Raw genomic sequence first — 26,491 nt, 5'->3', positions numbered from 1 at the left:
CCCATTCCTCTAGGAATGAATTCACAGGCAAAACCATAAGGCTCTTCAAGTACTTCTTTTGTTTCTTAATACCTGAGGTATCTTAAATTCAAAGTTACTTCCTTGGTCTTTAAGTGATGGAAGGGTTTAGCAACAAGTTATCAGAACACACATGAACTTTACCGCTCGGTGCTCAAATATTTACATCTAAAACTTATCTCCACTGCTTTACTCAATAATTCTACTTTTAAATATTACTGCCATCTTGTTATTTTAGCAAACATAGCATAATACTAGCTCCTTAACCGTAATATAATATCCTCAAAGTTCAAGTGAATTAGGACCTCTTAAGGATTTCAACCTCATCACTTCTGCATTAACACCACCAAAGTAACCTGCCACAAGTTCAAGAATGTTCATTCCATGACTATTCATCTTTTAAAACTCTCCCTTTACGTAGGAGTAAGACAACCAAGATTAAGGAGCCTATGACTAAATTGTGATACGGAAAAAGCAATCTAATGATAAGTAACTGAAGCTACTTGGAAATTATAAAAACTACCCTTCTCAACTGTTAGATTAGGTGATCATATAGTTGGACTTTTTAAAAGTGAGAAACTGTAAGAAAGAATGAGTGTCTCAGAAGGCAAAACTGAGTGTATGGAATAAAGAGCACTGGAAATGGTAAATATGTGGGTAAATGTAACATTTTTTTAAACTCATTTATATTTTTTTAAAACATTAATAGTGGTTTGGTTCTCTTAGAATGGTATGAAGATAAGACTCAGTACCTTACAAAGTCCACAATGAAATGAAGTACTTGCTAGATACCACTCTTTCCTTATCAGATCCTCCCTCCACCCTACTCTGAATACCCAGAAGCTGACCTATATGGGTCACATCAGAAAGCTCCCTTGCACTCAAGATTCAAATTGGGTATAGCTGATGGGAAGTATTAAAGAACTCTGAGTTTGGAGAAAGCACGAAGAGAGAGGCTGGAGTATTCCCTTGACTTCCTCCCTGCTGGGAAATGCTGAAATAAGAATTTTTTCACAAACCATTACAGTTCAAACAATGAACCAAATGTCTAAAGAAATGCAAGAATTCCCACACTGATACACACAACTAACGCAGAAATAAAATTACTTGGCATTATTTAGTCTTTTTAAAACCCTTGACAATATAATCCCTTTTTTTAAAGAAGGGGAAAGTGGGAATTTTTCTTAGCTTATATCTAAATATCTTGTATTATGTTATGCTATATTATATTACTTAATTTAAGATATAGCTTAGGAAATATTAAAAAACAAGTAAGGCCTAGTAGCAGAACATTCTAAGAATTGATAAAGTTTGGTTATTTATATTTAATTTCTGTATTTTGGGGCCATTAATATTCAGCCAATTATTTTAATTTCAATAAATATCTTAAGAAAAATGCAATATTACTGCAATTAATCACAAAATATCTTACCCAAAAATAACTTAAGAAAACATTCAATAAAAGGCAGAGACATTTGAAGCCATCAACTCAGATACATACCTTACCTTGTCTTAAAATTGTACAGCATTCTTTAAACCAAGAAATAGGTGTATAATTACTCAAAGAAATAGCAACTGAACTTAAAGGGATGATTTTACAACATTACCTTTTCATACAGAACTGGGTAAAAATCACAAATATAACACAACTAAATATGAAGATTATATGTGACATATCAAAATCAATTATGCAGCAGAATTTTAAAAATATAAATATATATGGGTGGGTTTTTGTTTTTACCTGTTTTGCAATTTCTCTTAAACAGGCTACTCCTCGTTCAAAATTAGGGAAAGCTACTGAGCCATACTTTTGGTATTCAGGGATTGGTCTGATTTTTATTGTAGCTTCTGTTATCACACCAAGAGTTCCTGAAAAAGAAGGGGGAATAATCCAATATATCATCACATGCCAATTTTCTAAATCATATTTAAATCTACTTTATCTATTTATTCTACTAATTTATTCTATTAATCATATTTAAATCTATTTAATCTATTCTATATGGGGAATAATGGCTACTCAAGTCCTTCTACAAAAACATCTAAGCAAATTTTATAATTTCTAAAAAAAGTTTTTAGAATACATTTTTCTTAGTTATGTATAAATATTTTAAAACATTTTAAGGTAACCTTTCTCCAAAGAGGTTAATTTTAAACAGTTTTTAAAGCATTATAACTTATTAAAATTTAAATCTGAAAAACAACAGGTTTTTATATCTCATATGCATTCAAACAAAAGTATATTTTGATAGTTGAACCTATTTTTACTATGACAACAATTTACTGGGGCAAAAAGAATCTAATTTTCTATGAGAATTTAAGTTGACAGAAGAAATTAGAGAGACTATTACATTTTGCCTTTTTTCCTAAGAATTCATACGAAGAAAAGATAAAGGCAATATTAAGATGCCCTTAGAAGAAAAAAAGAAATGTATTTCAGAGACAAAATAGTTATAAATAGCTAGCAGAAGAAGACCATCAATGAAACAAATGTCCTTTTCTTTATTACATGGAGGAGTGGAGGACAAATCAGAGAGGAAAAATGCAAGTTAAATATAACTACATGATCTAAATAGCTATGCTAAAATATTTGAAGAGACATAGATAAAAATAATTGCATTCAAAAAGCCAAGCTTTCAAAGTCAGTGCTTTCTAATGTACAAATGATATGAATTATTATTAATACTATTAAGTAAATTTTCTGAGAATCATGGAAAAAAGAACAAAAGGGAAATCTGAAATTATAGAACTTAATTACAATACTAGAAATAAGTTAAAAGCATCACAAAAATCAATGCTTCCAATAAATTTATAATATACCTAAAATAAAATGTTAATATATAATACTGTAGAAGATTAAAAACTACAAGTCCACAAAGATTAAACTACATTATATCACAATATGTCACATATACAAATGATTTCCTACTTAGATAGCAAATACAACCCTATTATGATATGTAAAAATCACCAAAGCTCTGCAAAGTTGGCCTGACTAATATTTGAATAAAAAGAAAGATATATCTTGTACATTTTAAAAGATAGTAAGAGTGACTAGACTTTCTTTTATTTTAGCATCTTTATTGAGATATAATTCACAGATCATAAAATTCACCTATTTAAAATGTAAAATTCAATGGTTTTAAACTATTTACAGATATATGCAACTATTACTACTATCTAAGTTTACATTTTCATCACCCCCAAAAATAAAACCCGTACCCATTTTCCCCCCACATACAGCTCAGCCTTAGACAAACACCAGTATACTTTGTCTCTAGAAATTTGCCTATTCCAAGCATTTCATATAAAAAGAATCTTACAATATGTGTCCATTTGTGACTGGCTACTTTCACTTACATGTTTTCAAGGTTCATCCATGTTGTAGCATGTACTAAGTACTTCATTCCTTTTCATTGCTGGATATTATTCCATTGTATGGTATGGACATTTGGGTTTCTACTTTTTTTTAAACTCGATTACCAGCTTGTTATAAAAGGAAACAACTCAGGAACAATCAAACAGAAGAGATGCACAGAACAAAGTATGGGGGAAAAGGTGCAGAGTTCCCAAGCCCTCTCCAAACACACCACCCTCCCAGCACCTCCATGTGTTTACCAACCCAATAGTCCTCTGAAACTCATAATTTAGGGATTTTTATGGAGGCTTCATTACACAGGCGTGATGACTAAACCACAGATCATGGGTGACTAATTCAACTTCCGGCTACTCCTCTCTTCTCCCCTCCCCTCCCTAGAGGTCAGGGGGTGAGGCTGAAAGTTCCACAGGTTTCCATATTTTGGCTACTATGAATAATGCTACTACAAATATAGGTGTACAAGTTTTTATGTGGATATATGTCTTCCTTTCTCTTGGATAGATACACAAACTTTCTTAACTTCAAAAAAACCTTTGACCCTATTCCATGTAACACTCTGCCTCAGCTACCTTTCCTGAGACTAAGTTTTAGGCAAGTGCAGCTAAGAGGTGAGGAGGGGCTCACTTCTTGCACCCAGCCTAAACTGGTGGGACAGAGGCTCTACTTTGAGTGATGCACTCAGTCTATGGTCCCAACCCTTTGCCCTGGCTTGTAAAGGGCTGGTGTCTTGCCAGGAGAAGCAAACCAAGACCTACTTTCCTTCCTCCTTCTCCCCAGCACTTAGTTTCTAAAGTAAGGGTGTCCTCAGAGAAAAACATGCCACTGTCCCCACACCCACCTCCACAGCCTTAGCTCAGAGATTGTGCCAGAGGAAGAAATAAGCCATAAAACAGCTCCCAATCTTTTTTTCGAAGATTATTTGCAACAGAGCATGAAGAAGTTCAAGAAGTTTCAAGAATACTCTTGAAAACAGTGAAGGATGTGGTAAAAGGTAATTGGGAAGACACGGATAAATTTATTGGAGATACAGGCAAAATTGCAGGCCAGCTGTTTGTCTGGGGATACTGGAAGTCCTAGGTACAGCAACCAGGCAAGAGAAAAAAATAAAAGGCATAAAAACTGGAAAGGAAGAAGTAAAACTGTCTCTATTTGTAGATGACATGATTTTATATATGGTTGGCTATACCATGCCATTTTATATAAGCGATAAACATCTGCAAATTCTGGTATCTGCAGGGGTTTCTAGAAGCAATCCCCTGCAGATACTGAGGAACAACTGTACAGAAAACCCTAAAGAGTCAACCAAAAAACTATTCAAACTAATCAGCAAATTCAGTACAGTTGCAGGATACAAAATTAACATACAAAAATCAGAAGCGTTTCTATACATTAACAGTGAATTTTCTGAAAGAGAGATAAAGAAATTGATCCCATTTACAAGAGCATCAAAAGCAATAAAATACTTAGGAATAAATTTAACCAGGGAGGTAGAAGATCTCTACTCTGAAAACTAAGACACTGATGAAAAAAAAAAAAAATTGAAGAAGACACAAGTAAATGGAAAGGTATCCTGTGTTCATTCATGGGTTGAAAAAATTAGTATTGTTAAAATGTCAGTACTACCAAAAGACATCTATAGACTCAATGCAATTCCCATCAAGATTCCAATGGCAATTTTAAAGAAAAAAAAATAACACTCCTAAAACTTAAATGGAACCACAAAAGACTCCAAATAGCCAAAGAAATCCTGAGAAAGAACAAAGCAGGAGGCATCACACTTAACTGATTTCAAGCTATACTCTAAAGCTATAGAAAAGAGTATGGTACTGGAATAAAAACAAACAGATCAATGGAACAGAATCAAGAGCCCAGAAATAAACCCAAGCATGTACAGTCATACAACATTTGACAAAGGAGCTGACAGTACTCAAAGGAGAAAACACAGTCTCTTTAATAAATGGCGCTGGGAAAACTGAACATTGACATGTAAAAGAATGAAACCTGACCCCTATCTTACACCACTCAAAAAAATTAACTCAAATGTTTAAAGGCTTGTGTGTAAGATCTGAAACCATGAAGCTCCCAGAAGAAAACATAGGGGAAAAGCTCCCTGACACATGTATTGGTAATGATTTTTTGGAAATCACACCTAAAGCACAAGCAACAAAATAAAAAACAAATAAGTGGGACTACATCAAACTAAAAAAATTCTTTCTGCACAGCAAAAGAAACCATAAACAAAGTGAAAAGACAACCTACAGAATTGGAAAAAATATATGCAAACTATTTACCTGATAAGAAGTTAATATCTAAAATATATAAAGAATTCAGACAACTCAATAGCAAATAACAATTCAATTAAAAAAACAGGCGGGCTTCCCTGGTGGCGCAGTGGTTGAGAGTCCGCCTGCCGATGCAGGGGACACGGGTTCGTGCCCCGGTCTGGGAAGATCCCACATGCCGCAGAGCGGCTGGGCCCGTGAGCCATGGCCGCTGAGCCTGCGCGTCCAGAGCCTGTGCTCCGCAACGGGAGAGGCCACAACAGTGAGAAGCCCGCTTATTGCAAAAAACAACAGCAACAACAACAACAAAAAACAAACAGGCAAAGGACATGAATAGACATTTTTCCAAAGAAGATATACAAATGGCCAACAGGTACATGGAAAGATGTTCAACATCACTAGGGGAAGGCAAATTGAAACCACAAAGAGGTATCACCTCACACCATCCAGAATGGCCATTATCAAAAAGATAAGAAATAACAAACGCTGGCATGGATATGGAGAAAAGGGAACCCTTGTGCACTGTTGGTAGGATTATAAATCAGTGCAGTCACTATGGAAAACAGTATGATGGTTCCTAAAAAAATTAAACATGGAACTACCATATGATCCAGCAATTCCACTTCTGGGAGGGAATATATCTGAAAGAAACAAAAACACTAACTCAGAAAGATATTTGCAACCCCCCAGGTTCATAGCAGCATTATTTACAACAGCCAACCACAGAAACAACCTAAGTGTTCATCGATGAATGAACGGATAAAGAAGTTGTGGTATATATATATACAATGGAGTATATTATTCAGGCATAAAAAAAATGAGGAAATCCCATCATTTGTGACAACATGGATAGACCTTGAAGGCATTATGTAAGTTAAATAAGTCAGATAGAGGAAGACAAGTATTATATGATTTCACTTTTATGTGGAATCTAATAAAAATAAACAAACAATAAAAATACACCAAACTCACAGAAAAAGACATCAGATTTGTGGTTACCAAAGACAGAGGGTAGGGGGAGGAAGGTGGTCAAAAGGTACAAACTTTCAGTTATAAGATAAATAAGTATCAAGGATGTAATGTACAACATGATGACTACTGTTAACGCTGCTGTATGATATACAAGAAAGTTGTTAAGAGAGTAGTAGATCCTCAGAGTTCTCATCACAAAAAGAAATTTTTTTTCATTTTTTAAAAATTGTATCTATATGAGATGATGGATGTTAACTAAACCTTTTGTGGTAATCATTTCACAATATATGTAAATCAAACCATCATGCTGTACACACCTTAAACTTATACAGGGATGTATGTCAATTATTGCTCAATAAAACTAGGGTGGGGGGAACAGTGGGGAGGACCCCTCCTAAGCTCACAAAAAATCTCAAACAATAACCCTAGGAACTATCCTTTCTAAGTGATACATTTTAAACAGGTGAATTTTATGGCATGTAAATTATATCTCAATAAAACAAAGGAAACTTCAGAGTTATCTTCTTAAACAAGGAGCTATGAGCCATACATTTTAGAAATAGGGGTATTTTTAGAAACAGGTATCTTAGGTTACAGAAAGAGTCTAAAAGAACTCTAAACCTTTGCCAGAAAGAGGCATAAGGCTGACAGACTATGCTGTCTTCTCATCCACCAACACAGAATTATCTATTACACCTATTCTTTCTTACCAAGACAAGCAGTATCAATTTAATTTTTAAAGTTGCTAATTCTGCTACTATACTGACACCATCCCTAAGCTTATTTGTAATTTTTTCTACTCTTTTCAACATTTTTCGAAGTTCCTGGTAGTCTTAGAATTAACATCTCATGCTGAAAGTTGTTTCTACAAACAAACTGAAATTTGTCAGGCATAAGCTCCTAAAGGCATGAATCATCTTTTCTATTTATTCTAGTCTCTCCGCAGACTACAGAAAACTTTAATAAATACTTGTTCAAACTCCAAAGTCACCAGGTTGAAATTCATTACAGAAAAGAAAGTTGGGGGTTGGGGGTGGGAGGGAGGTCCAAGAGGGAGGGGATATATGTATACATATAGCTGATTCACTTCATTGTACAGCAGAAACTAACACAACATTGTAAAGCAATTTTTCTCCAATAAAAAAGTAAATAAATAAATAAACTCAAGCTGGAAAACTGTGGAAAAAAAAAGGTTAGTATAAGCCTTGATTTTAGACAGGAAAATTTCTCTATTTAAAATTAAACTCCAGGGACTTCCCTGGTGGTGCAGTGGTTAAGAATCCTCCTGCAAAGGCAGGGGACAAGGGTTCGAGCCCTGGTCCGGGAAGATCCCACATGCCACAGAGCAACTAAGCCCATGCACCCCAAATACTGAGCCTGTGCTCTAGAGCCCACAAGCCACAACTATTGAGCCCATGTGCCACAACTACTGAAGCCTGTGTGCCTAGAGCCCGTGCTCCACAACAACAGAAGCCACCGCAAGGAGAAGCCCGTGCACCACAACGAAGAGTAGCCCTCACTCACCACAACCAGAGAAAGCCCAAGCGCAGCAAGGAAGAACCAATGCAGCCAAAAATAAATAAGTAAATTTTGAAAAAAAATTTTTGAAAAAAAAAGAATCTTTTAAAAATATAAAATAAAAAAAATAAAATTAAACTCCAAGTTCCTGACTTTTTGTGTAATATTTCTTTACATCTCAGAAATAAAGCCATTTGAAAATATTTCTATAAATTACCACATATAATATAACCTAAATATAATCCAAAGAAAAAATTAGAAGCCATTTAAAAGCCAATCAATGAGGGTCTGCTTAAATAGAACAGAGTACATACCAATGGAATATCAGGTAGCTGCCAAAAAGAATGAAGTGGTTCTAAATGTGATAAAGTGAGCGTTATAAAATTAAGAATAAATCAAAGAGTAGTAAACTCCCATTTGTGTTTTTAAAAACACATACATATACGCTTATAAATAGCAAAAGTGTTACTCTGGGCAAGGGAGATGCCTAAAAGACAGGGATAGAAGGCAGATTTTTCCCTTTATGTCTTTTGTACCTTTTGAATTTTGTACATGTATGTACATATTTTAACTTTGAACATGTACTTACTCAAAAAGTTTATTTTAAAATATATATGTATAAAACACTGGCAAACTTTCCTTAAAATTCTAATTCTACACCCCAATTTTAAGGTACTAGTAAGAAGTGACCATGCCTTAAATTTCTGTACACCCATATTGCCTCATACATATAGCAGGCATTCTAAAGTGGTAAAACCCACCATAACACTATAAGTAAGGTTAAAAAATAAAAATTAGTAAAATGAGACTTTGCATTGTTGCAAGGTTAATGAAATGACCAAGGCAAGTCTGTGCAACTATCCAGCTATGAGTTCTGCAGCAGGAGTTAGGGGTTGGGGGGGTCCTCACTGTAAAAGGAAACTCCATCCAAGTCCCAAATGCAGTCTGGCACAAGGCAGTTCTTCCATCCAGACTTATATTCAAATTAATCCAATCATAAATGTTTACATCTAAATTCACTTCACTGAAAGGCTCACTTCTTTTGGGCTTTATTATATTTATTGATTCTTTTGCTCTGGGAATTTTATGTCAGTGGAATGATATAAAACTACTTAGACTACTTATCACTTGATTATATGCACATTATACCAATATTTTATATCCACTTTATGTAATTGTTTGTAAACAACTCCATGGCAATGTGACATCATAGAGGCATGTCATTCACTTTTCTTTCTGTTTCAATAAAAATATGTTGCTGTACATTTTAGAATTTTGTTTTATAATTTCAAATATAGCGTTCTTAAGAAAACTGAAAGCTTCAACTACTAGCTAATACAAAATGCAAGTATCTGCTTGACGTAAATAAAATCTTTCATAATTTGAAAATATACGTTCGGGTGACCTCAGGACTAAGAAGAAAGGTAATCATTTGATTCTGAATCTTCCCTCTCCCTCTACCCCCCTCCCCCCAAACATGAAAATCAACAAGGAAAATAAATAAAACCACACAGGACATACACTTTAGTATTAAAAGAAGACAAGAAAACACTATGACTTTCTAATTACCCATAAATAGACATGAAAAGAAAAAACTCCAACAGACCTTCTACAGCCTTCCAGCTGCTACAAGCTTATAAGGGCAGAAAGTGAGTAAGGGAGGGTTTAGAAGACTCCCTAAGGAAGAGTAGAGGGTAGCAGAGGACTTAAAGTAAGCAGAGACAAAATCAACGCCAGAAAGCAAAAGTTCAACAATAAACTCCAAATACTGTATAAGACTTGGTAATCCATAACCCTGGCTATGAGGAGGGGTTTGAAAATGGAAGGAACCAGAAATGACACCCTTGGAGAAGTAAGGGAAGTATCTTCAAAGAAACATTAAATTAAAGGAGTGCGGTACTCCTTGGAGACAAGGCAGTGGAGGGAAAGAATAAAATTAGGAGGAAAATTAAAGATCTGATAGAAATGAAAGAGAAACAGGACATGCCATGGCTTCTCCCACCAAAAACACCACCATCTATTAAGCAAATAGCACAAAAGAGGGTAGAAGTGACAGAACAGAACACTCTCAAACTGGGAACCCATTCCAAGTAATAACAGGAACAGAAAAAAGCAGACCAAATCCATACAAAACTACTGCAAAACATTAGAAAATGGAAATAATAGCTTTTCTGCTGATGAAAAGTATCCCCCACAAAACCATGATCCTGAAGAAAACTGTATACACAACATTTCAAACGCAATTAAACACGGTCAAACAAGCATTTGGGGATATGAAAAGAACAGCTGAATTAGAAACATAAACACTAAAAACATAAATGGACAAAAAAACAAGATAAAATGACAGAAAAGATGACCAAACTCAGGGAAGAAATAGAACAACAAAACATTAAAAAAATGAAGGCTGGGTTACAAGGTATCCAAAGGAGAAGAGAGAATAGATTCAAATGAAAATTTAATACAAGGCATTGAAGAAAAGCAAGAAAATAACCAAGAGAATGAAAATAAAATAAAGAAAGAAGTTGAGAAAAAAAGAGAAATCATGGTTGAAATGGAAAATAAGCAAAGAAAGTCAGACAAATGTATAATTGGTGTCCCTGAAGAAGAAAAATCAAAACAGCAGGGGGAAGAGAATCCAAAACCCTAATATTTAACTCTACAATCCAAAGAAAAGCTTTACAGAAATAAAAGAACAGCATATACACACAGAAAGAGTCCACTGGGTACCAGAGCAAAATGACCCACAACAATCAACTCTGAGTTGTAAAAGTAAACTTTAATGATAAAGAAAAAAAAAAAAATCCTCACTGCCTCCAGGCAAAAAGTCAAGAGAATTGGCATTAGATTTCTTTAAAACAACATACAAAACCAAAGCAACAGTGGAATAGTATTTTCAAAAAACAAGGAAAAAAAGTGTGACCCATGAATATTAAAGCCACTCAAGCTGTCCTGCAGGCATCAAGGTCATAGAAAAGTAGATTAGAACATTCCAGAACTCATGGGATATACGAATGTCCCTTTCCTAAGGAATCTACTAAAGGATGAGCTTTATTTAACCAAAAGATGAAGTAAAACTACATAGGACTGAAAGTAAGCTTTTCATATGTTTCATTTTAGAGCAAAGGCTAAAACAAGGGTGGGTAACGAGTTAAAAAAAAAATTGTACTTTTAGCCATTTTTCAAATAAAAGAGCAAATCATTATAAGTTACTAGCAAATTCCACATATAGGAAAAGAATATAAAACATTTCAAATGCTTTATTTATTATGGTTTTCATTAATTGATCATGATACTATAACATCTAAAACGGGAGGAACCTGCTTGTCAAAATAATCATTATGAAAAATTCATAACACAAAACAAGATAAAAACATTAAACTTAACTTGGTTAACCACATGTGGAACTTAGCAGGATGGGGGAAAATAGGTTTTTTTATAATGGTGATACTTTCAAGGTTGTCATCAAATGATTTAACTATAGCAAAACAAAGTATTTTCTAAAGCTCAAGGAAAAGTTTATGATTCATATTTAAGGCAGGAGGTTATTATTTAGATAGTTCAAAATGGCAAGAGAAAATACATATTATAAAAGAATATGATTTCACATAAATTTATTCTCTCAGTCATGCTGTCTCCTGGCCTATATTAAGATTACTCTATATCCACATACATTCAGAAATGGGGATTAGGGACCATAAATATACTTATAAAGATCACTGATGCCAAAATAATAAACAGTTTAACATTTGTTGAATACTTACTACATGCTTATAAACTGTTTAGCATAATTTTGTTTGATCCTCTCAAAAAGCTTTTGAATATAGATACTTTTATTATCCCCATTTTACAGCTGAGGACATTGGGCATAGAGAACTACCTAATTTACAGTCACAGAAATATAAATGGTAAAACCAGGATTGAAATCCAGATCTAAAAGATTTCAAGGTTCATGCTCTTAAATCAGTATGGCATTTTGCATGGGTATTTATAATAAAATCTCATTTAAATATAGTAACTTACCCTTGTACATATGTTTCTAATAAACTGTATTTCTTTGCTTACTTTATTATAATAATGAGTTTGCCTTCCTTAAATTCGTACAATAATTTACTATTGAAGGAAGTAGTCCAGTCTTTTGGATAAAGTTCAAACTATTATAAAGGGATAAAAGACCAAATTATCTCTCCAGCCATCCTGCAACCTTTACTACTCCACACCCTGACCTGCTGTCAACTTCACTCTACAGTTAAATCTTAAGTTCCAGTCACACTGAAAAACTGGCACCTTCACAAGGCAGACACAGCTCTTTCTCACTTTTAAGCCTGTTCACATGCAGTTAGTTCTCTCTGTAGGGCAACTCCCTCCCCACCTTATTCCCTCAACTCTGCCTAGAATTATTTTCTCATTATCATCCTTGAAGGACCACTTTAGGCATAACCCCTCTGCGGAAGTCTTCCTAAGCACCCATCAACATGACCTTTGTCTGTACTTCTCCTTCATTTATTTCTATCATAGAATTTATCTTATTCAATTTTAATGGTCAATTATTACCTGTGTCCTTGAGTGTGCCAGCACAGTACCTAGCAACCAGAATTTTTTAAACGCTAATTGATGGGAGAAAAAAATGTTTTGATGTAGCTACTTGAAAAGGTAATTTACAGAGTTGACTCCAACTATGTATATACCAATAGTAAAATTAATCATTATCAGTTTTAATACCTATTTGTTATTCAATTTGACATTTGACTGGAAAAAGTTATATTCTTTCAGTTAACTCTTGGATGATGCATTAATACAAGAAGTTCCAAAATAATATTTTTTAGAGAACTATATTATTTTAAAGGAATTTAACATTATATTTTTCTCATTAAAAGTATAGTTCTGTTTTTCCACAGAAGAGTACACTGATCAGAAAAGGAATAAGAGAGTAAATTGGTGAAACACCTCGACAGAGGTTTGTCACTAATTATCATGAAAAATATCTAAGCTATACCACTGGTCATCAATTTAAGAGTTGACCTCTAGTACATCACTAAGACACATAATTTATTTTTTCCTTGATGTTACCATCAAAAGTTAGAATTTATGCACTAACATCCTAGTTTATCATAAGTGCACTTTTTTATCCATGAATATAGCTAGATGTTTTGAAAATCTTTTGACAGCTTGCACCACCTTCTGACTTAGTAGTGAGTTCCTCTGGTAACTTGGAAACACTTTCATTTCTCTGAATTTAAGGGGTAACTATCCCTCTATACCATGCTAAGAATTGAAAAATATGCCCACCTTCACCTTATCCATAAAATTCACAGTACCTACATAACAGTTAGATTGCAAACTAGAGGGAAGGTTAGTGTTTTTCCTCCCTCATAGGTACAGAAATTAAATTAAATGTTTTGCATAAGATGAAGAACTACATTCTTATCTACCTAGCATTAAGTAACCAAGCAAAGGAGATGACTCAAGTAGTGAAAAAATAAAAGACCAACATAAGTTTTAAAAGATATGTGAATCAACAGAATTTTAAATTCCACTTCTTCAAAAACCAAGTAGCAAATAACAAAAGATATAATTATAGAAAGACAAGGCAATAAGATAATACTTTATTAGTCCTTTCCTCCTGATAATTCAGAGATTAGAAAATACCATACCAATAAATGTAAAAGCAAACCATTTTAAACCCTAACAGCTACTCTTCCTGAAATTGATTAAAAACTCTAAAAGAAAAACAAAATAACACCAAAAGGACTAAGCTGGCTCTAAAAACATAAAAAAGCAAAATTCAAGAGAAAGTTTAATAAGATGTTCTTATAATAAAAACTTTATGAAGTACTAAATTAAAGTCATAAAACTTAAAAATATATATATTTAAATATATAAAACATGTCTTTCTTTCAAAAATCTGATATCACAATATCATAGATTTTCACAAAACTGAATCACTAACTGTATTTTTTCATAATAAATTTGCAGTTATATTTACCTTCAGATCCCATGATGAAGTGATGGATATCAGGGCCTGTTGACATTCGAGGTCCTTGACAGCTTTTTTCTATTATACCTCTAGGTGTTACCATTTTTATATGAACCACCTGTTTAATACAATGCATGATGTAAATTCTAGATATCTGCCAGTGAATGCTGTGTGTGTGGCTATACACACACATATATATTTATATAAAACACTATTTTTAAAATATTGATTTAAGTGATAAATGGTGATTCCCTTCAGAATTCTAATATCTTTTAGTAGTTCTTAGACTAAAAATAAATTGTATGTAACTTTAAAAGAGGGAAAAATTATTCTAAGATTGTTATTGGCCTAGGTATATTCATCATCTTAAAAACTGAAAAACACATTTCTTTAAACCAAAGCTAGTCTAGGGTTGTCCATGTGGTAAAGAACTAAAGGATGGAAAAAATATGCAATGATCACATTTTAATAGGTTCATTCCTTCATTTATTTAACAATATTTATGAAGCACTATTATTCATGTTAGGCACTATTCTAGATGCTTAGAACTCTAAGAATAAAATTATTCTTGCCTTATCCCCACCTTCAACTTATCTACTTTGCCCGCTCAGTAGAAAAGAGTGAAAAGAATGAAGTATTAATTTTGATCACATCAAAATTGGGATGAAGAGGGAGATGTGGTGACTGAGTTAAAAAGAAGAAAGATATGTGTGAGATATGTCTCACACATGTGGGAAATTAAGTACATTGTAGGGAGAGGGTCAATCAAAAAAATTCCTCAGATCTGACTGAGAAATGGAAAAACCCAACATATTTTCAAAATAATTTTTTGACAGATAAATAAAAAGTCTATTGTTGAAGGAAATGAGCAAAGGACATAAATAAAGAATTTGCAAAATAAAAAGATAAAAATTGCTAATGAGGACATTTTAAAAGTTTACATTCACTAACAAATAAAGAAATATAAAATTTTAGGAAAAAAATATAAATAAAAGGTCCAGTAAAATAAAGATTCTCATAGTGCTAGTAAGAATGTCAACTGGCACAACATTTTTATAGAGCAATTTGGCTGTAAGGGTCCAAGGACCTAAAAACATGCTTGACCCAACAATTCAAGCTCTAGGAACTTACACAAAGAAAATGATCAAAGCGATATGCTAAAAAATTACTACAGAAGATATTTTTCCCTTTATTTATTTCTATAATTTTGAAATAAAAATAATTTAAATATTCTTTAATAGTTAATTACTAAATCACAAATCAATAAAAGAGAATTATATGCACTTTAAAAAAATAATGGTGCAAACTTATCCTCATTGACATGTTAATATATTGATAACAGTTTAAAGAGCAGATTAAACACAGTATGATGCTTTTTAATATTAAAAACTAGATATACACATGCAAATAAGTACATTAAAATGTATACTTATAATTTGTGGCCCTTAAATAACCCCAAAAAGGATTAAAATAAATTACATGCTTTAGCAGTACTAAATGTGGTAGTCTATCAAATATGCTTAACTCTGATAAAGCTTTTAATAATCCAATAGCAAAAGGATCAAATTCTCTTTTCTGAAACTGAATTTATGTTGTCTTAATTACAAAAAGAAAAATGTGATTTCTAAAATATCTTCAATTAAAAAAAAGATAATGCAAACATTTAAAAAGTGTTCATAATACAGACACTTAAAGTCAAATTGTTGGGTGTTAACTATAAAAAACCAATATATTTCATCAACAATTTGATATTTCTATCAGCAAAGACATTGATAAAAATGTTGAAACGCTAGATTTGAAAAACAAACCTAAACAGCTCTAGGAATAATGTTAGGAACACCACTTTAATAGTCTCATAAATTATTATTTTAAATTGTTATCAAAATATTGATGATAAGGGAACTAACATGTATGAAGTACCTATTACATACCAGTGATTCCACTAAGAGTTTTCATTTTATGTCCTTTATTCCTTATAATAATTCTATGCAACAAATAACATTATTCTATTTTATACAGTAGGAAATTGAAGTTTAGAAAAGTAAACCAATTTGCACAAGGTCACACAATTAATCACTGGAAAAGCTACAAATGGAACAAATGATACCTAATTCCTAGCCAGGATGCCTAACTAACTCTCAAGAGCAATGACACCAGATCAGCTAAAACAAAATGATGTGCACATAAAATATTACATTACATAGAACATTTTTAATTGGGCTCTTTAATTCTATACAGAAAATTTTTTTCAGAAAAGTAAATATAAAATCTCATAAGGCCAAAGAGTAGTAATGACAAGATCACCTAAGTAAATAGACTAAAATCTTGGTAGAGTTGAAGACCAAGGCTCCAAGGCTTGCAAAATAATATTTAGATACATTTATAAGTCAGATACTATGAGACATCTACAAAACTTAAATATCAGTTACTCAAAAAGAAGCACTCTTAAATAATGACCACAGTTGTACCTTTTAATTGTTTGTATTACACATAGTCAACGTTACTATAATCAAAAAGGGTATACTTTTGTGGGGGGACTCTCTAACTCAATTTTTAAAGGCTTAACAACTTTATAATAATCTCTATAGACTAATTATTATATAATAAATTTTAAAAAATTTACCAAGTCCTCAATATTGCCATAGATATTCTTCTTCATGCCTGATGCCCGAGTAGATACCCATCCTCCTACAGTGCTGAATTCCAGGGAATCTGGTTCATGACCTGTACAATAACCACTTTCTTTAAGCTGAAAAACAAAAGTGTAACATTTTACCAGTGAAAATGGCCCCGTTTAACACAGCACTCTACACATTAACTCTTTCCACATTAAAATTTCCATGTCATTGCTATTTGGACTCATTAAAACCTATATAGAGAAAGAAATACTTTTATCATACTAGTCTAAAAATATTTTTAAGCTTTTGCCTAGTGGAAAAATATGGGCCAAAAGACAGTTGTATTTTCCACAGGTTCACCAGCCAATCTTACTCCTTACATTCTTTTATTTTAAAGCCAACTACCCTCCCTCCTTTATTTTTTCCACAAAGAGACAATTTAACTACTTATGGAGATCAGATTATGCTTAAATAATTACCAACTTCATCTAAACACTTTCAATAAATAAAGCACTTAAATCTCTTATGCTCCCTACCCTAATGTAATCTGCAGCAGGCCTGCAGAAAATCTGAGCAAATTGCCTGTACTTAATTCTCTCAAGGAGTCATGTGTTTTAATGTACAGCCATCTGGCTAGGTTTCCTGCATGTAATACCATCTTGTATTTGTGACGCAGATCATGCATTTCTGTACATTAAATAGTCACTTGTTTCTCATTTTTCTATATTAGCGTGGCTTTGCCATCTGCACAGCACCTGAGGTTGGATGGATGCCCTTTACGGCAACACCACCAAAGTCATTCCACTAAAATCATTTTAAAGATTCAGCCATCTCATGTCAAATGGTACAGACACTACCATCTGCATACCCACTGTCTACTGCACTCAAGCCCATCAATCTGTGTTGACCATTTTGATAGTCATCCAATTAAGCAACTGTTTCTGTTTTTCAAGTAAGCCACGCAGAGATGTAGAATATGTCAGCTATGTTTATATCTGTGTATTTAAGTATGGTATGAAAGCTGTAATCCAGAACTTGAGAACCTATAGGTTGAATACAATTTGTTAGCTTTTGCACACAAGCAATGCAAATTATTTATCATGTCTAATTTTGTTGCTGAGAAAACAAGACTTTAAAAGACATCAATTATTACATAATAGAATTTTTTCACTGAACATTCAATACATTTATTTAATTTTAAGAGGTTAACAACCACTCACAAATAAGTAGCTTAAATACAAGACTGAAAGCTAAAATGAAGATGATCAGACCATGATATTTCTTCCTTAATTCCCAAACAATCTATATTCATATTATTTACTCTCAAAAGACTACTACCTTTCAATTTTTCTGAAAGTAATACACACATGCGCACGCATACACACACACACACACACACACACACACAAAGAACTCTTAAAACTCTTAAAACTCAACAATAAGAAAAAACCCAATTAAAAAATGGACCAAAGACCTTAACAGATACCTCACTGAAGATAGCAAATAATCATATGAAAAGATGTTCCACATCATATGTCATCAGAGAAACACAAATTAAAATAACAATGAGATACTCCTACACATCTATATAAATGGCCCAAATCCAGAACACTGACAACACCAAATGCTAGAGAGGATGTGGAGCAACAGAAACTCTCAGTGCTGGTGGGAATGCAAAATGGTAATTTGAAAGACTATCTAGCAATTTCTTACAAAACTAAACATACTCTTACCATACAATTCAGTAATCATACTCCTTGTATTTACTCAAAGGAGTTGAAAACTTACGTCCACATAAAAACCTGCACATAAATGTTTAAAGCAGCTTTATTCATAACTGCCAAAACTCGGAAGCAACCAAGATTTCCTTCAGTTGGTGAATGGATAAATAAACTGTGGTACATCCAAACAATGGAATATTATTCAGTGCTGAAAAGAAATAAGCTATCAAGCCATGAAAAGACATGGAGGAAACTTAAACGCATATTACTAAATGAAAGAAGCCAATCTGAGAAGGCCACATATTCTATGATCCCAACTATATGACATTCTAGAAAAGATAAGACTATGGAAACAATAAAAAGATCAGTGGTTGCCAGGGGTCCAGGGGCTGAGAAAATGAACAGGGGGAGCACAGAGAATGTAGTGCAGTGAAAATACTCTGATATTATAATGAAGGCTACTCAGTGATTATTTATACATCTGTATGTATAAATATACATACAGATGTATAAATAATGTATAAATATATATATACACAGAATATACACCACCACAAGTGAACCCTAAAATAAACTGTGGACTTTTTGTAATTATGATGTGCCAATGTAGGTTCACCCTTAGTAAAAGGAATCTCAATGTCATTATATCACTTTACGTGGCATCTAAAAAAGTTGAACTCATATAGAAGCATAGATTGGTGGTTATCAGGGGATGAGGCGGTGGGGGAAATGGGGAGATAGTGGTCAAGGGGTACAAACTTCCAGTGATGTTGATAATGGGGAAGGCTATGCATGCGTGGGGGCAGGGGCATGTGGGAAATCTCAGTACCTCCCTCTCAATTTTGTTTTAAACCTAACATTGCTCAAAAAAATAAAGTGTTAAAAAAATATGAAACAAAGATATTTTCAGACAAACAAAAGCAAAAAAAAATTCATCAACAGCAGACTCACACTAAAGATATTTAAAACAAGTCCTTCAAGCAGAAGGAAAATATCATCAGATTGAATTAAAAGGCACCATAAAAGGTAACTAGATGGGTAAATATAAAAGATGTTTTCTTACTGTTTAAATATCTTTAAAAGATAACTTACTATTTCAACAAAAATTATAACAATATACTATAGGTTTTACAATATATGTAAAAGTAGAATGTATGACAACAGCACAAAGGAGAGACAAGGGGAAAGGGAAGTATAATATTTTATGGTTCTTATACTAAACTCTAAGTGTTATATACATTATCACCTTAAAGCAGACTATTTTAAGTTAAAGATATACACTATAAAACCTGAAACCCTTAAAAGAACAAAACAAAAAGTTATAGCTAATGAAGAAAGAAAAAAGATAAAATGGTATCATTAAAAAAAATATTCAATCCAAAAAAAGGCAGTAAAAGTGGAAAAGAAGAAAACACAGATAGGAAAGATAGAAAACAAATTGTAAGATGACAGACTTAAACTGAACCATATCAATAAACCACATTGAAGGTAAAAGGTCTAACCACCCCAATTAAAAGGTAGAGACTGTCATGTTAGATAAAAAGGAAAGACCCAATTGTATGCTGTCTATAAGAAAAACACTTTAAATATAAAAATATAAATTAGTAAAAAATTTTAAAATGGAAAAAGGAAAAAGATATACCATGCTAACAGCAGTCAAAATAAAACTGGAATGGCTGTTTTAACATCAGATGAAGTAGATTTCAGAGCAAAAAATACTATCAGGAAGAAGGAAGGTCATTTCACAGTAATAAAATTGTTCATTAGTCAAGAAGCAATAACAATCCTCAGTATTTATTCCCCCAATAACAGAGCTTTAAATATATGAAGTGAAAACTGATAGAACTGCAAGAAAAAACAGATCTATAATAGTTGGAGACTGTAATTCCCTTCTGTCAATAATTGATAGAACAAGTAGACAGAAATTTTTTTTAAATACAGAAGACCTGAACAACACTATAAATCAATTTGACCTAACAGACATGTATAGACCACTCCAACCAACAGCTGCAGAGGACAAATTCTTTTCAAGTGTACATGCAACATTTACAAGACAGACCATACTGTAGGCCATAAAACAAATATCAATTAATTTGATAGGATTTAAGTCATATAAAGAATGTTTTCTGAACACAATGGAATTAACATAGAAATCAGTAACAGAAAGATATTTAGAAAAATCCCCCAATAAGTGGAAATGAAATAACAACTTGTAAGTACCTATAGGTCAAAGAAAGAATAAAAAGGGAAGTAGAAAATATTTTGAAATGAATGAAATTGAGCAGACATATCAAAATTTGTAGGATACCACTAAAGCAGTAGTTGGAGGAAATTTATAGTACTGAAAACCTATATTAAAAAAGAAGAAAGGCCCCAAATAAATCACCTCATCTTCCACCTTAAGACACAAAAAAGCATTTGACAAAATCCAAAATCCACTCCTAATAAAAACACTCTACAAACTAAGGTAGAAGGAACTTCCTCAACTTGATTAAGGGCATCTACAAAAAACCTCCCTATACATTAAGTATTAACATCATACTTAATGGTGAAGAACTGAATACATCTCTCTTAAATCAGGAACAAGATAAGGGTGTCTACTTTCACTTCTTTTCAACAGTGCATTAGAGGTTCTAGTCAGTGCAATCAGGTGAGAAAAAGAAATAAAGGCATACTGATTGGAAAGGAAGAAGTAAAATTGTCTTTATTCACAAAGGACATGATCATAAATGTAGTAAATCTAATGTGAGCTAAAACTTTTAAAACTAATTAGTGAATTTAGTAAGATTGCTAGATATAAGAGCTATACACAAAAATCAATTTTATTTCTATATACTAATAAAGAACACTCAGAAATTAAAAACTTTTTAAAATACCATTTATACAAATATATAATACTTAAGGACAAATCTATTAAAAATATGAAATATTTGTACACTAAAAACCACAAGACACAGCTGAGAGAAATTAACAGACCTTAAAAAAACTAAAGTTATACCATGTTCAGGGGTCAGAAGATTCAATATTAAGATGTCAGTTCTCCCCAAATTGATGCACTCCCAATCAAAACCCCAAAAGGCTACTTTTTCTAATAGATATTGACAAGGTGATTATAAGTATCATATAGAAATACAAAGAACCCAGAATCACCAAAACAACTTTGAAAAAGATTTATGATAAGGCCACAAGAATCCAAATAGTGTGGTACTGGCATAAAGATATACAATAGATCAATGGAACAAAATAGAGTCCAGACTAGATGCACATTATTATATATTACATATTATATAAAAACGACAACAGACATGTTTTATGATGGTGCAAAGTCAATTCAGTGAAGAAAGGATAGTCTTTTCAACAAATGGTGCTGGGACAACTGATTATCCCCATGCAAAAAAAATGAACTTCAACCTATCCCTCACGCCATACATGAACATTAACTCAAAATCTTCAAAACTCATCAGACTTGAATAGAAACTAAAAACTATGAAACTTAAATGGGAGAAAATCTTTGTAACCTCAGGTGAAGCAAAAGTTTCTAGATATGACAGTAGAAGCATGATATATAAAGTAAACAATTAAGTATGCTGTACTTCATCAAAATTAAAAACCATCTACTCTTCAAAAGACTCTGTTAAGAGAATGAAAAGACAAGCCACAGACTGGGAGAAAATATTTGCAAAGTATATATCTGGAAAAGAACTTATATCCAGAATATGTTTTAAAAAATTCTCAAAACCCAGTAAAAAGAAAACAATCCAATTTAAAAATTGGGCAATCAACTTGAAGAGACACTTCACCAAAGAAAATATATGGATGGCAAATAGTGCTTGAAAAGATCTCCAACATCATTAGTCATTAGAGGAATGCAAATTAAAAACACAATAAGATACCATAACAAACCTACTAGAACAACTAAACTTTAAAAGACTAACAATAACAAATATTGGCGAGGATGTAGAGAAACTCATACAGTGCTAGCGTGAATATCAAATGATGCAATCACTCTGGAAAAACGTTTGGTGGTTTTTCAAAAAGATAAATATATATCTACCAAATGATTTAGCCATTTCATTTCTAGATATTTACCCAAGAGAAAGGAAGGTATACACCCAAACAAAGACTTACACATGAATGTTCAAAGCAGCTTTATTTGTAATAGCCCAAAACTGGAAGTAATCCAAGCATTCAACAATTGAATGGATAAACTGTGGTATATCTATACAACTGAATACTACTGAGCAACAAAAAGGAATAAAATAACGATACATATAACAATATGCATGAATCTCAAAATAATTATGCCTAGTGAAAGAAGCCAACCCTTGCCCCACCCTTATAAAAAAAGAGTATGTGATTTCATTTTAATAAAACCGTAGGACATTCAAACAAATCTACAGTGACAGAAAGCATATCAGTGATTGCCAGGGACATGGAAAAGGTGGAATGGAGAGACTTATAAAGAGGCCAAGAGGAAACTTCTGGGATTGGTGCATGTGTTCTATATCTTGATTGTGGTGATGGTTTCATGGTTGTATTCATATACCAAACCTTATCAGGTTGTGCACTTTAAATGACTGCAATTGACTGCAGTTTACAGTATTGTATGACAATTGTATCTCAGTGAAACTATTATAAACAAAACAAAAGTGGGGACTTCCCTGGTGGTCCAGTGGTTAAGAATCTGCCTTCCAATGCAGGGGATGCGGATTTGATCCCTGGTGGGGGAGCTAAGATCCCACATGCTGCGGGTCAACTAAGCCCCTGCACTGCAACTACTGAGCCCATGCGCTGCAACTACTGAGCCCATGCACCACAACTAGAGAGCTTGCAGACCACAACTACTGAGCCCCATGCGCTCTGAAGCCCACGTGCCACAACTAGAGAGCTTGCATGCTGCAACTACTGAGCCCACGCACTGCAGAGCCTGAGCGTCACAACTGGAGAGAAGCCCATGCACTGCAACAAACAGCCCGCATGCCTCAACTGAAACCCAGTGCAGTCACATAAATAAATATTTTTAAAAATAAAAAGACCCTTTAGAAATACTAAAAAGAAAAAAAAAAGACTCAGGATTTTGGCTCAAGCTGCCCAAAGAACTGAATTTCCACCAACTGGGAATGAGAAGGCTGCAGAATAAGCAAATTGTGGAGGGAAAATTGAAATTCAGTTTTTTTAAATGTTAAGTTTGAAATGTGTATTAGATATACAAGTGGAGACGTCAACTAGGCGAGTGGATATGCAAGTTTAGAGATCAATAAAGAAGTCTGAGGTGATACAAATTTAGGAGTCTTTGGCATATAGAAGAAATATTTAAAGTCAGCTGTGTTTGAATGAAGCACATAGTACTCAATAAAAATTAGTGGAATGAATAAAAGTTCTAAGTACTTTACATTATTAACTTATTTCATCCTAACAAAAACTTTATGAAGTAGGTATTATCTCCATTTTATAGATAAAGAAACTGAGGCATTGAGAAATACATCCCTAGTGGGGGGAAAACATAAGTCACATATCCCCAGACTATTAACTAATGAAACTAAGTAGCCAAAGATTTAATAAACCTAGAAACAAATTCCCAAAATCCAAAGTTAACATTTAATGACCTCTCTTAAATTTCATACATATTAAAAATGTAATCTATAAGTTAAAAAGATGAAAATTTGTGCTACCCAACTAATATATTTGTGTCATTTTAAAACTTCTAGAATGAAAAAGCAGGAAGTTTTAAGTTGGCTACCTCAGCTGAAGAAGAAACTGAAGAATACAGAAGCATAATGAGGAAGAACTTGAACTGGGATCAACACAGCTGTAGAAACTATATTAGAGTCTACTAGAGGCAAAAAGAAATGTTCTATATTGGCATTTAGGGAAATAATCTAGTAGGTAAAATATCAGAAGTTCCTAGTCTAGGAAAATGTCATTTAAATTTCAAGGAAATATGTTCCTTGAATTTTAATTTTAACCTTTAAAAAAAAACTTGGAAAGGTTAAAATACTACATCAAATGCTATAATAAAGGATATAAAATTATAGACATGAAAGGCCATCCTTTGTTACAAAAAAAATCACTGGGTTGATAATGCCTCTCAGCATAACAGAAGACTAATATACAGGCCTTTTTATAGGTTTTTTTCATTAAATACTATTATTCAACCCACAAAGTTCATTATAAACTATTAGTAACAAACCTAATTACCTTGAATTATATAAAACCTTGACTTATTGAAGATCTTTAATGCCTCAATGAATATGTTCAATTTTATTCTAGTTCTCTGTATCTTAGTGCATTAAATCAAAAATAAAGATAAAAGTTTAATAATTCTTTCATCCAGAATTGGTCACCAGCATACCAACTTAATTCAACTCTTTACCATGAAATATGGAAAAAGATAATAAAAAAAAGATCAACAAGCATGTCACATTTCTCTGTGTTGTTAAAAGGTAGGAAGAAGAAGGAAAAAAAAGGTAGGAAAGAGGGATCTCTGTAACCCAAATTGAACAAAATGGTCAGTTCATCACCAGTGAACTGGACTTTCTAACTTTTGTTTACAAAAGCTGAGTTACAGCCATCTTGACCATATTTAAAAGGGCTGAAGAAACCAATACATTTTAATAATTACCGGCTTAGAATCCATGAAGAGAACCTCAAGTTTCCTAAAATACCTTAGGATCCCAAAAAAGTGCTAAGGACTCCAGGAGTTCCACTTATTCATGAGATGAGCAGTTTTCAATAAAATTATGCTTTGAAAATTTCAATGAATAGCAAATACCAACATCTACCCAAATTGATCAAATTGATCATTAATTTCTGAGAATTCTGTGTCCAACTTGTTCTGTTTCGCTCCATTCTTGTGACTTTGTTTCAAGTCACTATCAGCTCTTGTCCAAATTATTGCAGCCACTTAATCCACCTTTATGTGCCCATCCATCCTCCACACAGTAGCTCACGAAAACTAAGTACACAAAGGTAAAGTTCAAACTTTTGGGGCTTTATTATCTGACCTCTTCATGTTTTCCTGGCTTCACCCTTTACCACTGCTATACGTACACTCACCCAAAATACAAACACCAAGAATATGTGTTCTCCCATATACACAGACTAGATCTCAGCCATATTCAGTTATCTGCAGATCCCCCAAAGCAACAGCTGCCTGTAAATCTTCCGCACATGCTGCTTCCCCTGACTGGATTATTCTCCCCAACCCCATTTCCTTTTCACTCTCACTCATCCTAATTTAATTTAATCCGCATTTTAAATGCTGAGTCCTCTGTAATACCATCTTTGTTCAACTCCTTCTCTTTGAACCCCATCTGATGAGCCTTAACACCCCACATTTACCCTTCACCTAGCAATTCTCACTGAGTCATACTGTCTGTTTACCTAACTTTCTGTCATAATATAACGTAAGCTTTTGTAGGATAGGGGATGGGTGTCTTATTCACTACTGTGTTCATAGCATCTAGCTCAATATCTGACCCACAACAGAAACCAAACAAGCTTGTTCAGTGAATATATTGTGAAAGGTACTTTATTCATAGAGGGGATACACAGCAGTTTTGAAAATCTTAAATAACATACCTGTCTTTCTAACTCTTGTCCTGTTATGCCAGCCTCTACATGAGCTGTCAGGTTGTTCTCATCAACCCAGAGAATTCGATTCTGTTGCAAAAGAAGAAAGAAGTCTCATCTCCAGGAACAGACACTTTCACAGGAAATACAACTTCCTAACGGAAAGCAGCAAGTGACAAGATAGAAATTAAGCAAGTAGGGTTACCCACACTAGAAAGCTCCACTTGTTCCTGACTATACAACATGACAGACATAGTAACATAGGCAGTATATTGCACAGGAGTTGGTTTAAAACATAGACATTCAGAAAGTGAGGAAGAGGGTTTCAGATAAAATGAGAGTAAAAGAAACCACCAAAAGCTTATGCAGGCCTTGTCTGAATACCCATTCAAACAATGAAATGAACTATAAAATAAAGACAATTTTGAGACAACTGG

At 33.2% G+C, this 26,491-nt stretch overlaps 1 protein-coding gene across 3 annotated transcripts in view; it reads right to left on the bottom strand.

The window, feature by feature from the left end:
• AGPS (alkylglycerone phosphate synthase) overlaps positions 1–26,491 on the bottom strand; it is a 148,559-nt gene that overhangs the window by 66,325 nt on the left and 55,743 nt on the right. For all 3 annotated transcript variants that reach the window (XM_059055146.2, XM_067026340.1, XM_067026339.1), the window contains exons 8-11: positions 26,064–26,144; positions 16,767–16,892; positions 14,153–14,261; positions 1,760–1,887 (exon numbers count right to left, since the gene is read on the bottom strand). In XM_059055146.2, coding sequence (XP_058911129.2) covers positions 1,760–1,887; positions 14,153–14,261; positions 16,767–16,892; positions 26,064–26,144 — 444 coding nt within the window. The remainder of the gene's footprint in view (positions 1–1,759; positions 1,888–14,152; positions 14,262–16,766; positions 16,893–26,063; positions 26,145–26,491) is intronic.

Source organism: Kogia breviceps, chromosome 2, assembly GCF_026419965.1.
Source record: "Kogia breviceps isolate mKogBre1 chromosome 2, mKogBre1 haplotype 1, whole genome shotgun sequence".
Classification (NCBI taxonomy): domain Eukaryota; kingdom Metazoa; phylum Chordata; class Mammalia; order Artiodactyla; family Physeteridae; genus Kogia; species Kogia breviceps.
The sequence above is the reverse complement of the archived record's forward strand: the minus strand, read 5'-3'. Positions and strand labels throughout refer to the sequence as shown.